Source organism: Lotus japonicus, chromosome 3, assembly GCF_012489685.1.
Source record: "Lotus japonicus ecotype B-129 chromosome 3, LjGifu_v1.2".
NCBI lineage: Eukaryota > Viridiplantae > Streptophyta > Magnoliopsida > Fabales > Fabaceae > Lotus > Lotus japonicus.
This window is the reverse complement of record NC_080043.1, coordinates 32,608,947-32,629,255: the sequence shown is the minus strand read 5'-3', so window position 1 is coordinate 32,629,255 and position 20,309 is coordinate 32,608,947. Positions and strand designations below refer to the sequence as shown.

Below are 20,309 nucleotides of genomic sequence, written 5' to 3'. Positions count from 1 at the left end.
TACTCTTTCTCTCAACAATTTTTTTTTTTCCAATCAAGAATTCAAGTCTTAACAAACAACCTATCTAAGTGATGTTACTAGATCTAAGTGATGTTGGTTATCAAAATTTGTGATTGTACTTCTCTGAATGATTTTGGATCAATAAGCCAACTTTATAAACATTCTAGCTATGTTTTTAATTTATGTTATGTTAATTTTTTGTCATTGTCGTTTTAGTTGATTTCGTCCCTATATAACTGAAGTGTTAAATTTAGTTTCTTATATCTAGAATATATGATCCGTATAAATATATTGATTTCATGTTGAATTATTTGAGCCGTTTATATCAAATCTTAATTTTTGTTGTTGTTAAAATCTGGTTTCAAGTATAACTCATAAAATCCCGTTTAAAAATAGACCAATCTTCCTCACTCTATATTGTGTAAATCTTAAACCCCAGAAAATATTTGTATCTATTGATTCCCTCCATTAATTTCATTACCTTTTCCAAGTTTAATTTGTCCATAATATAAAAATTATAAATGTCTTCGTGATATATACCAAATTTTGAAAAAGTTATTATATCCTCTAAATCATTATCAAATTACCTAGATATGATAATTTTTTTTTTATCTTGGACGAGGAAAGGAATCAGGTGAATTCCAAAAAAAAAAGAAGATAAAAGTAACTCTATGATTAAATATGTGGAAATATGATTTAAATTTAAATTTTTTTATTCTATATATATAAATAAAGAGATAACACACCAACGGTGCTTCAGCATGTTCAGAGGAAAGGAATCAGATGAGTTAAAAAAAAAAGATAAAAAAAACACTAGGAGTAAATATGATTTAAATTTAAAATTTTCGAAATATGAGTTAATCTGCATTAATATGTGGAAATTTGATTTAAATTTAAAATTTATTAAATGTTCAATAAAATCCTATTACTTCTTCTATTTTCTAAATAGATTAAATGTAAAATATTTCCACATGTATATTTAATTTGTTAAATCTGTCCGTTTCCCTTTTCAGTTTTTCAGATACCTTGGTTTTGCAATCAGCCGCCTTTTTTAGTGGGTTTAGGCTTTTAAGTTAATTATTATGGTTGTTGGGATTCTCTATAAGATTATTTTTTTTGAAAATAAAAACATAGTAAAAGCTCTCTGAAACATGAGCTGTATTGGCAAACATGACTCATTGCAAGGAATTCAAATTCGATTTCAAACTGTGTGATGTATACTGAAATACCTCATTTGTATGTTATCTTTTAAAGTCCTAATTTCGTTGTTATTCTTTGTTCTTTTAGCCTAAAAAATACAAGCTCAGAGTTTTCAATGTGGACTTATAATACAGGTAAATGTTTTGAAGTGATTGTAGAAGCAGTTATGGACAGCTTAGAGGAAGCTAATTTTCTGGACTATTACTCAGGTCAAATTAGTCACATTTTTATGTCTATTTTGGCTTCCTACCAATTTTTAATCTAACTTTTCTTCTACTATTTTCCGCTGCAGTGTTGTTGTTCATGTTGTGATTTCATCTTCCAGAAGATTGCTTCAAGCTTTGAAGATTGCTCACAACAGAAGATTGCTTCAAGCTTTGAAGATATTATTTGAATATGGCTCCAATTTCACATCTAAGCTATAGTTTTTTTTTTGATTTCTAGATGTATTTTAGTTATGAAAAAAAAATTCCTCTCCATGTCAACACTGGTATTTAGGAAACTGCCCCCAACTTCCTCTGATTTGTTGGGGTTATTCCAAGTTTTCATTATCAAAATAACATTTCATATAAGGGGAATAGAATGATATTACTATTCAAAAATACTTATATAAGCTTTGTGCAGTGGGAAATTGATTGATTAGGTTTATTTTGAAACTTATCTTCTATACAATTATAATCGTCAGGGGCATTCATAAATTATCCTTATGAGTTTTTGGTGAATTAGCAGAAATATATAGATGCAAATAATGTAGGGATGTCTCAAGAAATTGTCCCTCAGGGGAATAAGAACAATCTTAAACCATGAAAAAACTGATGTACTAAATCCCATATCCATTCATTAGCCATCTTGATTCTAATTGCATTTCAAATCATCAATCCAAAGTTTATATGACATTAGTATATATTGATGTGTTTATTGCAACAGTAAACCTCGCCGTGCAGCGCACGGGTGAAAGGTACTAGTATTAAAAGAATTTTTTGTTCATCGAATTTTTTTTTTGATATTATTTATTTTAAATAATAATTAGTAACATGGTGTGGAAGTGAAAATATAAAGGGAAAAAATCCAACTCACCTCAATAAACTTCACCGAAAATTAAACATTGGATATTTTCTTAAACGGTTAACAGTGGATGATTTTCAACCTTTACTCTTTTTTTTTTGGTTACATGGAAGGGCCTAGCCCCAGAAAAACAAAAGGAGACTAACTAACAGCAAAACCTCTATCCGGGCTAGCAAAAGGAACTAAGTCCTGCAATAAACGAGTGTGGCATTCCCCAAAAGGGGATTCAAAGATGTGTTGGCCATAGGGTAGAGATAAACCCACTTTAGCTATGTAATCCGCCAAAGAGTTGGCTTCCCTTGGGACATGACGGATGACAAGGTTGCCATGATCGGTCTGCAGTTGAATAATTCCCATAATGATCTGGCTGTACTGATGAGAGGAGACCTCATGATCCGCAAACAAGTTCACAACTACAATGGAATCACACTCCACAATCACACGGGGAAGGTCAAGGCCCATTACAAGATGAACCGCTGACTGAAGTGCCAGTAGCTCCACCGTAAACGCCGATGCCGTGAGCATAGAGCCAAGATTACTGGAAAACCCTTTTATCCAAGTGCCCTCTGCGTCGCGAATAACTCCCCCGCTGCTAGCAAGGCCATTCTGACTCAACGCTCCGTCTACGTTCACCTTTACCCAGTTGGCTGGAGGTTTAGACCAAGGAACAGGTCTACTACGGGTAGAAGGAGAACCACCATCGAAGGTCTCTGCATGTTGCCCTTGCATCCGGTTTGAGATAGGACCTAACGTGGTTTTGGCCACCAGCTCTTCCAGGCCAAGAGACCGGACAAAGCTCCATATTCGAGCAGTGGTTGGAGGTGTGCCCTCGAAAACGAGGTCGTTGCGCATACGCCAAATAGCAGATAGACTAGAAGCGAAGAAGCGAGGCCAATCCATGTTCAGGTGGCTGCCAAGATCCCCAATTATGTTTCCTGCGATCCAGTAAGCCCAGTTAGACGAGAAGAAAGATGAATGAGGGACGCCCGATAACGCCGCGTACCAGAAGGGCGTAATGACACTGCAATCTCGGAACAGATGCAGATAATCTTCCACATGGGACTGGCATAGGGGACAGAGGTCAGTGGAGCTTATATGGCGATGAACTCTAATATTATTAGTGAGCACTCCGTTATTCAGCAGTTTCCAAAGAAAAACCCTAACTCGCTGAAGGCCTTGAATTTTCCAAACTGACTTCCAGAGATTCCCTTCCTGGCTTCGAATCGGGTTATCTACCAAAAGCTCATAAGCTGATTTAGTGGAGAACACTCCAGAGGGATTCCTGGCCCATTTAATCTCGTCTGAGCTAGAGGAGGTGGTGAAGGGAGTTTGATCCATGAGTATCTCCTGAGTAAACCTGCAAGGTAAAAGGTTAGCAAAAAGGAAGGCCTTCCACCCTCTACCTGCTTCATAAAAGTGCGAAACAGGGAGGTGAAGAGATTCAGGAGGGATAGGAGATAAGGCCACATCTTGTAGTTTGTGGCCAGACACCAACCAGTTGTCGGTCCAAAATTTCACTTGATGACCATTTCCGAGCTTCCACCTTAGACCGTTCGAGAGAGAATCCCAGGTAGAACGGATACCCTTCCAAGCCAATGACTCCCGGCTACGTTTCATGACATTGGGTAGGGTATCGTTGCCACACCGATACTTACCTCTCAGAACCCTCACCCAAAGGGATGAGGGTTGGTGAATAAGTCCCCAGCCCAGTTTCATAATCATTGCTCTATTGAAATCTGAAGACAAACGAAAACCTAGCCCACCTTGAGATTTTGGGCTACAGATAGTGCTCCAACTAACTTGGCTCATCCGTCTATTTCCATTTTCAGAGCCCCAAATAAATTTGCGTTGGAGGAGATCCAGCTTTTCACAGACACCTTTAGGGAGCAACATGGTCTGCATACAGTATGAGGGGATGGCAGAGATGACAGATTTGGCGAGGGTCACTCTTCCGGCGAGGCTAAGAGAAGAAGCTTTCCAAGCCGATAGCCTTTTTTGGGTCTTCTCTAAAATGAAATCATAGGTGGACCTTGTTGGGGCCTTGTGGAGGAGGGGCACACCAAGATACTTACCTAAGTCATGCGTAAGCCGGATCCCAACTAACTGACTTATCCTTAAAGCTTCGCCATGACTAATATTGTTAGAAACCAAAATGCGGGATTTCTCTTTGCTAACTTTCTGACCTGATGCAAGACAGAATTTATCCAAGCAGCTCATCATAAGCTCCATCTGACTAAGGGACGCTTCTCCAAAGAGTAATAGGTCATCCGCAAAAAATAAATGGGTTAGAGGAGGCCCATTCTTTGAGAGATAAATAGGCTTCCAATGGCTTGAGTTCACCTCAAACCGATTCAGGTGCGCCAGTCTCTCCATACAAAGTACAAAGAGGTAGGGAGAAATGGGGTCTCCTTGGCGGATACCTCGAGTAGGTGAAAAACTATCAGTCTTGCATCCATTGAAGAGAACCTGAAAAGAGCTGAGAGAAACACAACTAAGGATAAGATCACAAAAGCTATGTTCAAAACCCACCTCCAAGAGAGTATCTCTAAGGAATGTCCAATCAATTCTATCATAGGCTTTTTCGAGGTCTATTTTTATCGCCACCCACCCTGTTTTACTCTTCAAAAATCTCATGGAGTGGAAAACCTTCTGGGAAACAATGATGTTATCGGAACTTTGTCTTCCAGGGATGAAACTGCATTGGTTGGGGGCCACCAACTCATTGAGAGAACCTTTCAAGCGATTAGCAATAGCCTTGGTTAAGGTCTTGTAGATCACGTTACAAAGGCCTATTGGGCGAAATTGAGATATAAGATTTGGTCTTTCAACCTTTGGAATCAGAACTATAAGAGTATCATTAACTTCGCGGATTCTCTCCGGCTGGCGGATGCAATCCTGTATAAACTTAACCACAAAATCCCCTATTTAACCCACTAAGATTGAAAGAAGAGTGGGTTCAGACCATTAGGGACGGGGGCCTTTAAGGAACCCATACTGAAAATTGCTGATTTAATCTCCTCCGCATCGAGAGGGCTCTCTATCTCGCGAAGGGTACTAGTAGGAATTCTAGGAAATGTGAAGCTCGAATGGATAGGGTTGCCACTACCTGAACCAGAATACAGTTGCTGAAAATAGTCAACGGCCATAGATTGGAGAGTAGTAACATCTGTAACCGTGACCCCTTCCTCATTAGTAAGAGCTTCAATACGATTACGCTTGCGGCGCACCATGGTCGCTGTATGGAAGAACCAGGTATTTTTATCCCCTTGATTCAACCAATTAACTCGAGACTTCTGCTTCCAAAGAAACTCCTCTTGAATAAGCACTTGGTAATATTCTTCCCATAATTTCTTTTGCAGTTTCTCTAGGTAAGGAACATGGGCCATTTTCAGTTTATTGTTAATTCCCTCCAACCTTCGCATGAGCTTACGCTTACGCTTACCGATTTCGCCAAACACCTCAGAGTTCCAAGTTTGGGCCTTATCACGAAACGTTGCCGAGGAGGGGAGCCAGGTTCCATTTGGTGACCAAGCTTCCTCAACCAACCTGGGGAAATCCGCATGTGTAAGCCACGCAGCTAGGAAGCGAAAAGGACGTTGAGACGCGTCCCTTTGTCCCCCTCCAAGCTTAATGAGGATAGGCTTATGGTCTGACTTGAGTCTCGGGAGATGAAGAATAGTAGCCTCAGGAAAGGAGAGTAGCCAATTATCATTACTTAAGGCCCAATCAATTCTTTCCTTAACCCCACGCCCCTCCCATGTAAACAGGGGGCCTTTAAACTCAAGGTCAGAAAGGGAGCAGGCATCAATGCAATCTCTGAATTTGTTCATGGAGGACAAGTTAGGAGGGCCACCCCCTAGCTTATCTGAGGCACTGAGATAGGCATTGAAGTCCCCAACAACTAACCAGGGTCCACTGATTTGGCTAGCCAATCTTCTGAGCTCACGCCGCAGAATGTCCCTAACAGTGCAGTTGGGGCTACCGTAAACAAAAGTTACTTGTAAGCTAGGACCATCTTTGGGTGAGATGCGAGTGTGGACAAATTGACGGTGAAAGGAGATAATATCAACCTGCCCCCATTGCTTCATCCACAAAATCCAAATTCCCCCAGAAAAACCTTCTGCTTCCACAGCAAAGAAAGCATAAAAACCTGTAGACTTCAAGATGAGAGGCAATTTCTTAGTACTAACCCTAGTTTCCAAGAGGGCTAGGCAAGAAACACTGTGTCTGGAAGTAATATCCTTCAGGAGAAGAGGCACTCCTTTAGCAGCAGCACCCCGTATGTTCCAACTCATAATGTTGTATAACATAAAAAAACTAGATAGGTAAAGAAGAGGGCAACTATCATGAGCTTCTACGTGACCTGGGAGAGAGACTCCTGTCGCGGTCTCTAGGACCACCAAAATCAGGGTTACTGGGACCCTTGGTCCTGCGTCCAGCCTTATTAGGGCTTTTACCATGATCCTGTTTCTTGTTAGGAATATTGGTATAGAAGAATGGTCCAGCCTCGGGATCCCCTTGTGGTTGGCGGGCTTGGGCTTTTGTTTCTTTTAGTGACACGCCAATTTTCGCCACCTTGGCATTAGGGTTTGGAGTGTTGGTGGCATTGGGATGTGGAGGCGCACAATCATGAGATACGGAAACAGTGGGACTCTGTTCCCTGATTGTTTGTTGCATCATAACTACTCTGGGGTCCACAGCAGGGGGATTGGGGTTATTAAGATCCCCGGTATTAGGCACTGAAATCATGGGAGTGATCAGGTTGTCAACGCTGGCATTATCTAAGCCTTGAATTCCGAGCATACTCGTAGGAGGATTAACTGATTGTGTGGGGCCCGGTCCAATGAATGCCTCATCATTGGAGGGAATATTCTTGGCCGCTGACTTCGGGATCGACAGCTGAGAAGATTCCTCAGTAATAATGGGACCCTGAAAATCGTCAACTTCCATATTTCGCAAAACGGAGAAACGAGAGTTCATCGGAACTCCACCGGAACCCAGGCTACGCCCCCCAGACGCCTTAACTCCACCGCCCGGGTGCAAAGGCTTCCTTTGAGCATTCCGAGAGTATCTCTTGGCAATCATCCATGGTCCAAAGTTCTCCTCTGGCCTATTAGCACCCGCAGCTGCCTCCTTCTCCTGTCCCAATGAAGTTATTTGGACCTCAGCCACCTTAAGGGGGCAAGCATCCATTCTGTGACCGAATTTACCACAATCAAAACAAATCATATTTAAGCCTTCATATTCAATTTTGAATTCCTCGCCTTCGAACACGAATTTAGAAACCAGAGTTTTACGCAGGTCGATCTCCACACAGATCCTTGCAAACTTAGCTCTTTCAGTTGCAACACTAGGTTTTCCCTTCCCAGCCATGGCATTCCATGTGTGGTCGTCGACTTTGACGAAGCGCCCAACATTCTGCCCAATTTCCTGCAGGATTTCTTGATCATAACATTCAACCGGGAAGCCTGGGACTCTGAACCAAACGGCGACCCTAGTAAGCTCCCCTTTGGATGGGATGAACATAGGGCGCCATTGTTGGATGACAAGGTAATGCCCCATGATAACCCAAGGTCCTCCGGTAAAGACATGAGCATAGTCATTTCTGTTAGCAAATCTTACCACAAAAAAAGTCAAAATCGAGATCTATGACTTCCATGTCCCCTGAAGGAGTCCACAACCTAGAGAGTCTCTCCTTCAGAATATTGAGACCAATAAGTTTCCCCAGTAGTTTCACAATGATGGAGCTTTGCCAAGGCTTTCGAAGTTCCTGGCGCTTTTCCTTGGATAGTCTGATCACTGGGCAGAGAGGGTTGCGTTCCTCCTCCGGCTGGATCCGCACTTCCTCCTCCATATCACTGTTGTCAGATTTAGAAATAAATCCCTCCATGGGGACCTCATCATCCTCCTCTGGTGCATCGCCGCCGTTGATTCCCAGGCAGGCATCTTTGTAGGAAACCACCTTTCGTGGTTGGAATGACTCTGTTGGTTGCACTGTTGTGTCGCTACTGCCCTTAGCCAAGTTTGCCAGATTGGTCTTCCCCCCCTCCGGTGGTGTACCGGAGGAAGACATCACACCCAGGCGGAAGCTCTAGAGATAGAGACTTAAGCTCTAGAGAAAAGAGAAAAAGCCTTGATTATATTTTCAACCTTTACTCTAACAATTGATTAAATTTAAATTTCTCTTAAAGGACCAGTTCAAAAAAAAACATAATTTACCCTAAAGTAATTATGGAATATAATTTATTTTCTATATTTAATACGAATAAGAACTTTCCAGAACTCTATTAAAAAAAAAGGACTTTCCAGAACTTACCATTTTTCTTTGTTTTTTTTCTCTTTCGTGTGAGAAACTGTTCAAATGTTTCTCTGTTTTCACACTATTAAAAACTCTCTCTCAAACGTATCTGTTTGAGAGCTTTCAGCCATGGCTTCGTGTACAAATTACCAACGCATGCTGTTATCCCCTGTTATGATCTTCGCCGCCATCGCGTTGTGCTTATTGGTTAATCCTTCCATTGCTGAGCTTCCAAGGTTCAAAGCGCACCCTGTAAAAGCAGAACACCCTCTTACCTTTTTGGTCATTGGAGATTGGGGAAGAGAAGGATTCTACAATCAATCTTTGGTCGCAAATCAGATTGGAATTGTGGGGGAGAAGCTATATATAGATTTTGTGATCTCAACCGGTGACAATTAATTTTTACGAAGATGGCCTAAAAGGAGTTGAAGCTGTATCATGATGGGCAAGGATTCATGTCTGTGCACATGACAGAGACCAGTGCAAATTTCATTTTCTATGATGTTTATGGCAAGGCTTTGCATAGATGGAGCATATCCAAAGAACTTACAATGCAGTCTGAAGATAATGAACTAAAAGCAAGCATATAAGAATAGATATGGTGGAGTTAGAAATGAAATATTTGTTGGGAATTCAAGTATGAGTAAGTCTTACATTGAAAGATAATGATAAGTTTGAGTGGTTTATAAGTGTGAGGACTCATACACTCATTGCCTTTAGATTTTGGGTAAAAGATGTGGTATCTGGTCCACTTGATTAGCTCTTTAACCCAATGTGGAGTTTTATCCTCTAATTTTAAATCATCTCTTTTGTTTAATCCTTTGTGAGTGTATAGATACCCGTTCTCAGTGATATGAATAGACTTTCTCCTAAAAAAAAAAAGTAAAGGATAATATTGTTTGTTACAAAAGTGATCAGAATCACAAAACGCAAGAAAGCTTGCATTTTTTGGTTTTGATCACATCTCACATGCATTTTTTATAACATATATTCATTTCTTCAAACATTTTAGAGTGTCACATTATTTTATAGGTAAATGTTAGTTAGAAAATCCCCTCAAATTACCCTTTAAACGATTTTAGCGTGCCACATAATCACATCTTGCATTTCCGGGATAAATAGCATTGCTCAAAACTAAATCAAGTGACAGACAAAGTCCTTATTATTTTTCTTTTTATAATTTGCTTATGAACCGTAATATATCACATGTGATCTTTTCTTTTAGAAATAAAAAATCATAACATACGTATACATTAATTGGTTCAATCAATTGGCTCACAAGCTATGAAAATAAGGAAATTAAAGCAAATTTGTGAATGGAGGAATGAATATGTACTATATAGCATGTGATCTTCATATCTTGTAATTAATTTGGAATGGATAATCATGATGAGTTCATCAACATAATGGAAATTGCATGCCGTGGCTATATACCAGTTAAAAACCTACTAAATTAAAACAAGATCAATTTAAAGTTCATTATTCATAAAGAGGTGGCTATGATAATCATAAATTGCTATATATATATATGCAGATCTGAGACACTTAAATTGCAGAAAAGTTTATTAATTATTCAGAAATATATACAGACCCGACACGTACGTACAATAACACATGCAAATTGCAAATGTGATTTACTGAAGACAATATAAATCTAGAAATTCATAAGTTATTATATATATACAAACCCGACGCTTATTATAATAACACAAATTTCATAAAAGAATTATAAATCTAGAAAATATTAATTAAGGTATAAGTCCAGGGGTGTAAGGCACTCCAGTTCGTGGCAACCATTCATTGCCTTGCAGAAAATTGGCCACGGTAAAGTGAGCTGCATCAGTAGCATTTATGATATGGTAACCAGGCCATGCCACTCTACGGGAAGTGTTAGCCCCAGGTCCCCTGTTGCCATACTCTGCGAAGTACAACGTAGAGTATGTAGATTGTGGCTTACCATCCCATATAGACCAACCAGCTGGGTCAATTAGATTGCCCAAGAAGGATTGCATAACAATGGTTCTCGAGTAGTCCTTCCAGGGCCTTCCAAGATAGGTCTTCACACTATTAATGCGCGAAGCTAGATCATCGGCAGGTTTAATAATGCAATTGTGAATCGAAATGCCTGTGTTGTTTTTTGGCGTTGTTTTTCCCTGAGCAGCGATGACATTGAACTGATTGGGTAAAGGAAGATGCAGATATATATTGCAGTTTTGCAAAACAACCGTAGCGTCTCCAAATATGAAATCTATTGTTCCATATATGTCACACTCTCTATAGAATTGTTTATGTTCATCAACATGGAGAGTATCTTGGTACCCTTCAAAGCTGCAACGGTAGAAGGTGGACATATCTGCTCTATTTCTTAATGCAACTGCTTGTTTGTTGCTTGGCCCAGCAGTGTTTCGAAATGTGATATTAACAGCTAAAAATCCGGTTGCCATCACGTCTAAAAAAACACACGGTCAAATTTTCATATATAAATCAAAGTGCAATTGTTATTATATATTTTATTTGGTAAAGATTAAATATAGAATGAAAAGAAAAGACACAAGCTGTACCATGTGAGCAAAATATATAGCATAATTAAGTACAAATATTTAAATTGAGCTAGCTAGCTTAATACTGATTTTTATTACCGAATTTTTATTTTTATATAACGATAATGATCATTAAAAAGTTTTTCCCAAAACACGTACGTACAAATATTTCAATTGATACTAGCTTAAAGAATATATATAGATTGCATGACTTGAAATCATTTGGTCTAATGAAAGAAAGAGGTATATAAATTGAGTAATGCATGATATGTGTACATAAAAAATACATGTGTAAGTAATATTTTTCATATAAATTGCACTTTCTTACCAAATGTTGAAGAGCTATATGTTCCAAATCCACTACCATAGCTGTGGTTGCCAGTAATGATTGATTTGTTGATTCCTTGTCCAACCATCATGAGATACGGTTTATTGGCGGGGATCGACACATACTCTTCATACACTCCCTCTTTGATATTAATTAAGAAATAACCACTTCTTGGATTTCTGTTATTTGGTGCAGCAGCCACAGCTTGGTTGATACTGGTGAAGTTTCCGCTTTCATCTTAACTAACGATTACACTGCCAATGATCAAAACAGTAGTGCCATAAACATTGAGACTCTCATCATTTCCTTTTACCAAAGCTAGAAATCCAATGAAGGAAAGAAGAAGTAGAAAGAAATATGAGAAAGTAGCCATGGAAGAGACTTTCAAACTCATTATCATGCATGAATGAATATGATGAACAAATTAACAACATTCTATCTCCTTATATAGCCATGCATGCGGTGCGTTGTTTCATTGTTTCCAACGTGGAAGTGACATTGAGATTGTATATATTGATTAAATTGCTTGGATAAGCATATCAAGTATTTTGTCAGCTATGTTATTTTTGGTATTTTCGTGTATTCATCCTATGGAATTAATATTTAATATCTATCATATATAGTGCATACCTGACACGGTTTAAAAATCTCAAATAATTAACGTGTTATTTTTTCTTTATGCTCCTTATCTTAATTATACATTGTACGCTGGAAATTAAATCAATCCACAAAATAGCTCATCAATTAAATGTTGAGATTATCAATTGTAAAATCAATCTGCTTATATACTAGTGATAAAATAAGATTAATATCACATGATGTAGTCACAGTATTGATCGTGAGATATATAGTAGAGATCAGAACAACTTCACTCGTTCTGTAATCCTGGATGAACTTTAGCTTCAAGTCGATCTGTGCAGAATTTGTGTATATTGAAATCTGTTCATGCAATCTATACCTACAATCAACTTTGTAAATTATTATAAATTTGATTTATCACTCAATCACTTTGTACCCTCTCTTTCACAATCTGCAACATCAATCTTTTTAGAAAAAAAGGGTGACACTGATACACGCATAACCTTTTTATATATGCGGTTTTATCTTTCAAATCTTATCATTTGAATTGAGCACTTAATTTTATGCATATTATTCCAAAAGGAACAAATCTTTCCTTCCAATCATAATCTTTTACCACTACAAACAGCACTCGTAGGGTTACATTGATAAAAAATGATTAGTTTAAATTTAATTTTAAATGATAATTGTTATGAATTTGATTTAATATCTATTCACAGAGCTACGATAATGAATTTTTTTTTTAAAGTGGACGGACCTATGATAAGAATTAAAAACATATTTTCATGGATGTAATAATAAGGATCACATAAAATAAATAAGAATTTTTAAAAAATAAAAAAAATAATGATATAAAAAATTTAATATAAAATCTGGATATTAAAATAAATTGAATTAAAAATAAATATTTGAAATTATTGTAGTTATTTATTTAAATAATAAATTCAGAGGTAATAGAACTTGTAAGAAAAACTCACAGGAAAATCCATAGGAAAATATTATATATGTTTTTACTTGCGGATTTTTCCTATTATTTTTTCCTCACTACAAAAAAGTTGATTTTAGTGGCATATTGTTTCTGGCGGTCTTGATAAGTTTGCTCCTTACATGAACAAACTTGGTAACAGAATGAACCTATGGCATGGTATGTTCTTTTCATTTTTTTTTTTGTTTGCTGCAATGATGAATGCTTAAACAAATAAGCAGTTATGTGCCTTGATGAACCAAAGAATGACTTCAAGACTATGGACTTTCATGACAAATGTTGGAATTGAAAGACTTGAAGTATTTGAAATTAATATTTGGTTTGGAGTAGTTATTAAAGGGCAGGAAGTAGATCTCCCATTGTTGTATTTTTTTTCTTTCTTTTATTGACATTGAAAAGGTGGAATCATTTAAATTTAGTTATTTCTTTAAGAACCAATCAATTTTCTGATGTATCAAAAAAGAACCAATATACTTAGTGTCGTCTATACATGAATCTCTTTCAATGAAATATGCGGTGCAGGGTCTTTGCTACATGTTTTCATCTCTTTTGTTAGTAATCTATCTATGGTTCTCAATTACAAATCTCACTATTAGTAATCTATTACAATTATCAAATACAATTGTAGAACTCATCGTGCAACGGCGAGTAGAAATATTTTTCTTCTATGGTGTAAATCTAAGTTTTTTCGAGTCTTCATATTTATTATGATTGAACTTTTTTTCGAATTTTTTGTTTTGTTTATAAGTAATGAATTGAATGATATAGTCAACACAGTAGTAAACTTCGCCGTGCAACAATGATTGTTTTCATCTTAGTAAGTAGAATTTTTTTGTACCTCACATGTGCATAAATGAAGTTTTTACCAATTGATTTAATTTTTTTTTGAAATCTTTATATTTGTTAAATGAGTGTACAAAACACTATAATTGAGTTTCACAATTTTTATTTTTAAAATATCTTCATTTTATGATTTTTTTCATCCTTAATATCTCAACTTTTTCATAATCAAAATATTGATTGATGCCTAAATTATAATATCAATCTTCGCCGTACAGCGAACGGGGAAAAACGCTAGTTTATTTTTAAATGATAATTGTTATGAATTTGATTTAATTACGGAGCTACGATAAGAATATATTTTTTTTGAAAGTGGACAGAGCTACGATAAGAACATATTTTTTTTGAAAGTGGACAGAGGTACGATAAGAATTAAAAACATATTATTTTCATGGATGTAATAATAAGGATCATAGAAAATAAATAAGAATTTTAAAAAGATAAAAAATAAAAGGGTTAAACCTGAAAACCGTCCCTAAACTTTAAGCGAGATTTGATTTTCGTCCCTCGTCGGAAAATCTTCCTATGGACACCCTCGAACTTAGGTTTTTTATTTGGAAACCGTCATTGCCGTTAAAAAACTCCGGCCACCGTGTCCAGGTATCCGTTTTGGGCATATGTGGACATGCCACATGTCATTTAATGAAATGACGAATGACGTGTAATTTTTTTTTTATAAAAAAAATAAAAGCTTCATAATTTAATTTTAATTGAGTCCTCATATCTTAACTAATTTAATTTCTAAACCCATAATCTTTCCCCCTTTTTTTTCTTTCCCCTATAGTGGCGTTTTGCTCTGTTTTTCTTTCACTTGCACGCAGTTTTTACAGAAACCAGTAACTAGATCTGATAGATAGATGAACGACGCACACTTGATACAATTTAGGGTTACCTACCTAATTTGTATAATGGAAATGGGCCTGTAAATTTTTTTTTTTACTATACATTTCTTTTACTATACCTCTATTTGGGCCACAATGTAATTCTTTTCAAGTTGATCTATGCTCGTTTGGAGCAAACTAAAAGATTATTTTTTAAAAAATGATGGACACTAATTCCTCATTTTTTAAAAGAATTTCAAGTTGCTTTCAGATAAACTATATATATAATAAGTTATAGTTTATAGGATTATATATATATATATATATATATATATATATATATATATATATATTTAACCAGTTCAACCATTGACTCACTGGTCGAGCCAGTGATTCATTAACTAAATCTCTGACCGAGTAGATTATGGAGTCGAGTTTAATAACGCACCTTGTGTCTTTCTTATTTATATATATTATTATGGCTTATCCACACACACAATTACATTATTGGTGATGCTTAATTTTTTTATGGTATTCGATCTTAGACCCTAGAGAGGAATTCCTGCCTCCGCTCCTGGGTGAGTGAATTTGTGAATGAAGACGGTGGTTGTGGGTGAGGGAGTGAGGTGAGGAGGAATCAGGAATGTGAGTAGATGAAGACGGTGGCTATGGCCTATAGGTGAGAGAGTGAGGCGATCAGTGGGTGACAAGGTGAGTGCGGGAGGCAGTGAGAGCGAGTCACAAGATAATGGATGAGTACATTTGATATATCAGCTAGGAATAGGAAATGAATTGGGATAGTGCGTTTGTTTGATCTTTAAAAAATTCTTAGATTTGATGATTTTTGGGATTTTGGTCTAATTTTTTAATTGGTTCAAGTCAAAGAACACATGTCAAAATAGAAGGTAATCAATAATCCCATTATCGATGAAAAACAATAATTTTGAAGATGGTGTATAGATGGAGGAGTAAAGTAAAAAAGACATGGACAGTTCTTCAAATGTGGTAAAGTGGTAAAGTCTGCTAATATATTTAATATTGATAAAATTAAGGTGATATTGATTTTGAATCTGTTAATGCTTCAAATTGGTGGAAAGATATTAGCCGGATATGTTCTGATGCGAATGGTAGGAGATGGTTTGATTTAAGCTTGAAGAAAAATGTAGGAGATGGAGGGAAGACTAGGTTCTGGCAAGAGTGTTGGCTTGGCAATGAAATGTTGAAGGATAAATTCTGTAGGCTCTACAATTTATCTAACCAGAAATCCTCACTTATTTCAGACCTTGGCCATTGGGAAAATGGTGTTTGGAACTGGGATTTAAATTGGAGAAGGCCAACTCTGGCTCGGGAGGAAGCGATGCTGTCTAGTCTCTTTTCCTATGTGTCCACGACTACATTGGTGGAAGGGAAAGAAGATAAATGGCTTTGGCTGGCTGATGATGAGGGCCGTTATAGTGTGAAATCAGCCTATCATGTGCTGCAAGGAAGGGATCTTGATGAAGTTGAACCGGTCTTTGAAACTCTGTGGCGAGGTAAGGAACCATCAAATATTATTTCCTTTGGCTGGAGGGTACTATGGGGCAGAATCCAAACAAAAGTAAACCTCAATCGAAGAGGGATTCTATCATAAACGAGCTCTCTGAATTGTGTACTGTGTCAGGCAGAGGAAGAAACAGTGGAACACTTGCTGCTGAACTGTCCTTTCTCCTTCCAGATTTGGATGAAATGCTATAGATGGCTGGGTACACTCACTGTCCTACCAGCAAATTGCCGAATGCACTTCTTGCAGCACGGGGGAGAGTTCTGGACATTAAATCAGAGAAGGGGATCGCAAACAATATGGCTAGCGGTAGTTTGGACTCTCTGGCAAACAAGGAACAACATTATTTTTAGAGATGAAGAGAAGGATGCGGAAAAGGTGCTGGAACTGGTTAAATTAAGGGCATGGAGATGGCTGACAGCAAAGAGTAAAGACTTTCATTACTCTTTTTATGATTGGAGTACAAACCCAAGGTACTGCTTGAGCATTCTTTGAGGCCATAATTGAATTGTTGATTGTTAAACTTTTTGCTCTTGACCTTGTTGGCACTATCCCCTGTTTCGTGGACCTGTACTGTAGCTTGGAATCTTTTTGGGATAAGGAAGGAAGTAGCAAGAAGAATTATGCAGTTGATGTCAGTGTTGGCTAGCTGGTAGCTTTTGATTTTTTCTCTCTTTGCTAGGCTCTGTGAGCCTTGGAGTCCTTGACTTGGTTGTCTTTCCTCTTTTTCTTTTTTGGTTTCTCTTGTAAATATCTTGGGTTGAGGTACCCCTAGTACCTCATTAATACAATTTTGCTTACCAAAAAAAAAAAAAAACTATATATTTGGGTTGAATGTTTAATTGAGAATGAGACATATTTGTCATTGCAACAGACTATTTATGTCGAAACACTGCAATATCTACAAGCGCAACCACAATGTAAAGCAAGTGTGGGTAGTTGTGCTTAGACTTAATCTTACCCAAGCTCTATAAAAGTCCTAACTCCGCCATTGTGCATAAGGAATATTTGGACTTATTGTTATTAATTAAATCACTGTGTGGCACATATTGAGATGGGAAGGGTTGTAACTGGTGTTCATGGCCCTGTTGTCTTGTATGTCAGTGGTGGCAACACTCAAGTAATTGCTTACAAGTTACAATGAGGGGCTCTAGGGCAGTACCGTATCTTTGGGAAGACCATTGTTATTTGCTGTGAAGAATTGCTTAGACCGCTTTGCAAGGGTGTTGACTTTTTCCAACGATCCTAGTCCTGGATATAACATTGAGCAGGTCCTTCACCAGCTATCCATTTTGGAAATCTTTAATATACACAAGTCACAAGCACCTTTTGACCTATGATAGCAGGTTTCCAAGTTTTTCAAAAATAAACTAAAAAACAAAAAATATATTTATTAGTGAATTGGTTAATCAAGAATTTTGGTAATCACATCTAAGTTCATCTTCATTTTCATTTCATGTTCATCATCCAACACCATGAATATGAATAACACCGATCACTATAGCAAATGGATTATGAGAAACCGCTTGAAACAGTAAACCTGGAACAATGTACTCTTGGAAAATCCGTGAGAATCTATATACTCAAAACCCATTAAGCCCACCTTCATGATGAAAAAACACCCAAGAAAAAAATATTAATCTTTACAGACCCAGAAGAAGAAAATTGACTCCAATCAAAACATCTGAAAGTAACAAGCAAAAAAGAAGATACAATAATGCATGAGAATCTCCTTCCTCTTACTATTTTGATTCTAGCCTTGAAGACACAGTTGTTGAGGGAGCCCCACCGCCAAATATGCCATAATAACCACCACAACACCACCCACCAGTCATGGGAACCCCAACCCACCACAAGAGAGTAGATGACACGCGAAGAAGAAAGAAGATGTGTGCAGCTTCGACAGAGGCCACTGATACAGCCCAAACATGCGGTGGAAAATGCCGTACCGGAGTAGCACCGAGCGAAACTGCTGCTGCCCGCTCCTTGTAATTGTCGACTGCTTCTTGCAGATTGGTTCCCACAACCTCTCGTCACGCGCCGCTGTGTTCCATTGCTTGCTCACGCTCAATCACTAACGGCGCGAGAGGAGAAACAACGGCGGATCGGACCTCGTGAGGGAGATCGCCGCTGGAACCGGCGAAGAGCGCGACACGGGGCGGCAGAGCTGGTGACAAAGGAGGAGCGTGGCGGCGACACAGTTTTGTGGAAGAAAGAAGGAAAAGAGGTGGTGGTGCAGTAGAGAAAGAAGGAAACGAGGTCCGAAGGGAGAAGGAGGTGGTGGTGGCGGCACGACCATGGATGTGTGGTGGCAAGGCCAAGGAGGTAGTGGTGGCGGCGAGGCCAAGGAGGTGTGGCGGCGAGCCCATGGGAGACATGAAGTAGGTGGCAGCTAGGGTTTTGTTAGAGGATGAAGGGTGATAATGAAATAGATTAGAATAAATATTGTGGTTAGTAAAATATGTTTTTTGAATTATTTTTTTTATAAAAAACCTGGAAACCTGGTACTACAGATCAAAAGGTGTTTTTGCAACTTTACACAAGTTTTTACTTGTGTATATTAAAGGCCTCCATCGATTTTACATATAGTTTATGCTGCTTGTACTAAAGGGTACCCCCTTTCTTGATTTCTATTATTAGGTGGGTGAACCAAGTTTGCCCTTTTTTAGTTTCTATGTTGGCATTCTTTGTGAAAGCTTTTGGTGGCTAAGTTATGAGGTAGCATGTAGAAAACTTGTTGTTTTGTGCAGTTGTACTTCTCTCAGTCTTTAACTACTGTATTATACGTATATTCATGTGTAATCTTAGAGACTGTTTAGCATATTGATTTTACTCTTTTTTTTTTTTTTTACATTTGTACATAGGTGCACCCTAAAGCCAAACACTCAAAGATGGTGTTTCTTCTCTTCTCATGCCCAACTATTGTGTATGGCACCTCAAATTTGACGCGTCAACCTTCACTTGAAGAACATTCCATTTCTCATTTAGAGCCACCACTACACCATTCTCAATCTCCAGATTAAAAGTTACTTTCTCTAAATTCTGGCATATTAATTTTAAGAGTAAAATCAATTCTTCAAAATTACTCCAAAATGTTCACATTTAAAATTGATTTCAATTGATTCTGAGATTCCAAACCTAAACACAGGTGCATTTTGTACCAAAAAATTCAGCCGAGACGAACAACTCTTATTTGTGAATTCTTGACCTGTACTTTTTACAGCATCTTAATTAATAAAATTTTGTTTTAGCTTTCGAAAAAAAAAACAACTATTATTTGTGAAAATCTGTGTGTTTGCAAAAGAAAGGGCATACATTTTGAAAAGCAAAAGATAATTATTTTTATGCTAAAAGTCATATGTGTAGTTAGCAAATATCTAGAGACCAACTCATAGATTCGTTGCCTCCGTTAATTTAAGAAAAATATACCATCAAATAAAGAAAATGAAAATCCCCATTAATATTATCATAAGATGATGATAATTTTTAATTTTTACGGAAAAATGTGATTTCATTAATAATCATGCATACAATCAGTAGGGAGAACCCCCTCCATAGCGCACAGGAAGTCATCAATTGCGACATGAAGCCATGTTTTTCTTTTCTTTTCCTCTATCAAAATGGTCGGTGCTTCAAGAGGACTAAAATCATTTTTTTTTTAAATACATTGATATTTTTCTAATTTTACGCCATTAAAGTAAGGGTGCATGTTCATAACCGTTCTAATCCAATAAAAATTGAAAAACCGATCAAAAAAATCGAAATTCAATGAAACCCAAAACCGAGCGGATCCAAAATCAAGAAAACTTGATTTTTTTATTAGATCGGATTTCGGATTTGATTTTAAAAACCAAACCAATTCAAACCGAATGTTTGCAAATATAGATAATTTTATTTGTACATATATTGTATCATTCATACTTACATATTTATGTTCTTATATGTTCTCTCTCTAAGATGTGATTTCGAGAGTTACTAAGGAAGCAGTTTCACGAGGAGTTGTCCTTGGAAAGGAACGCGACTTGTAATGAAGACTTCAGCGTTCGTGGCCGGTGGTCAACAGTAAACCGTTGGAATGTGGAAAAGAAGCACTTGGGCAGCCGTTTGGAGTTC

General features: G+C 37.5%; 1 protein-coding gene and 1 pseudogene across 1 annotated transcript; both read right to left on the bottom strand.

Annotated features, from left to right (window-relative positions):
• Positions 1 to 2,406: 2,406 nt before the first annotated feature.
• LOC130743984 (uncharacterized) lies at positions 2,407 to 6,560 on the bottom strand. Its single transcript, XM_057596182.1, has 2 exons — positions 5,228 to 6,560; positions 2,407 to 5,186 (listed from the first exon to the last, which is right to left on the bottom strand). The coding sequence occupies exons 1-2, from the start codon at positions 6,558 to 6,560 to the stop codon at positions 2,407 to 2,409; spliced, it is 4,113 nt and encodes a 1,370-aa protein (XP_057452165.1).
• Positions 6,561 to 10,311: 3,751 nt separating this feature from the next.
• Positions 10,312 to 11,825, bottom strand: LOC130743983 (probable pectinesterase/pectinesterase inhibitor 7; annotated as a pseudogene).
• Positions 11,826 to 20,309: the final 8,484 nt, after the last annotated feature.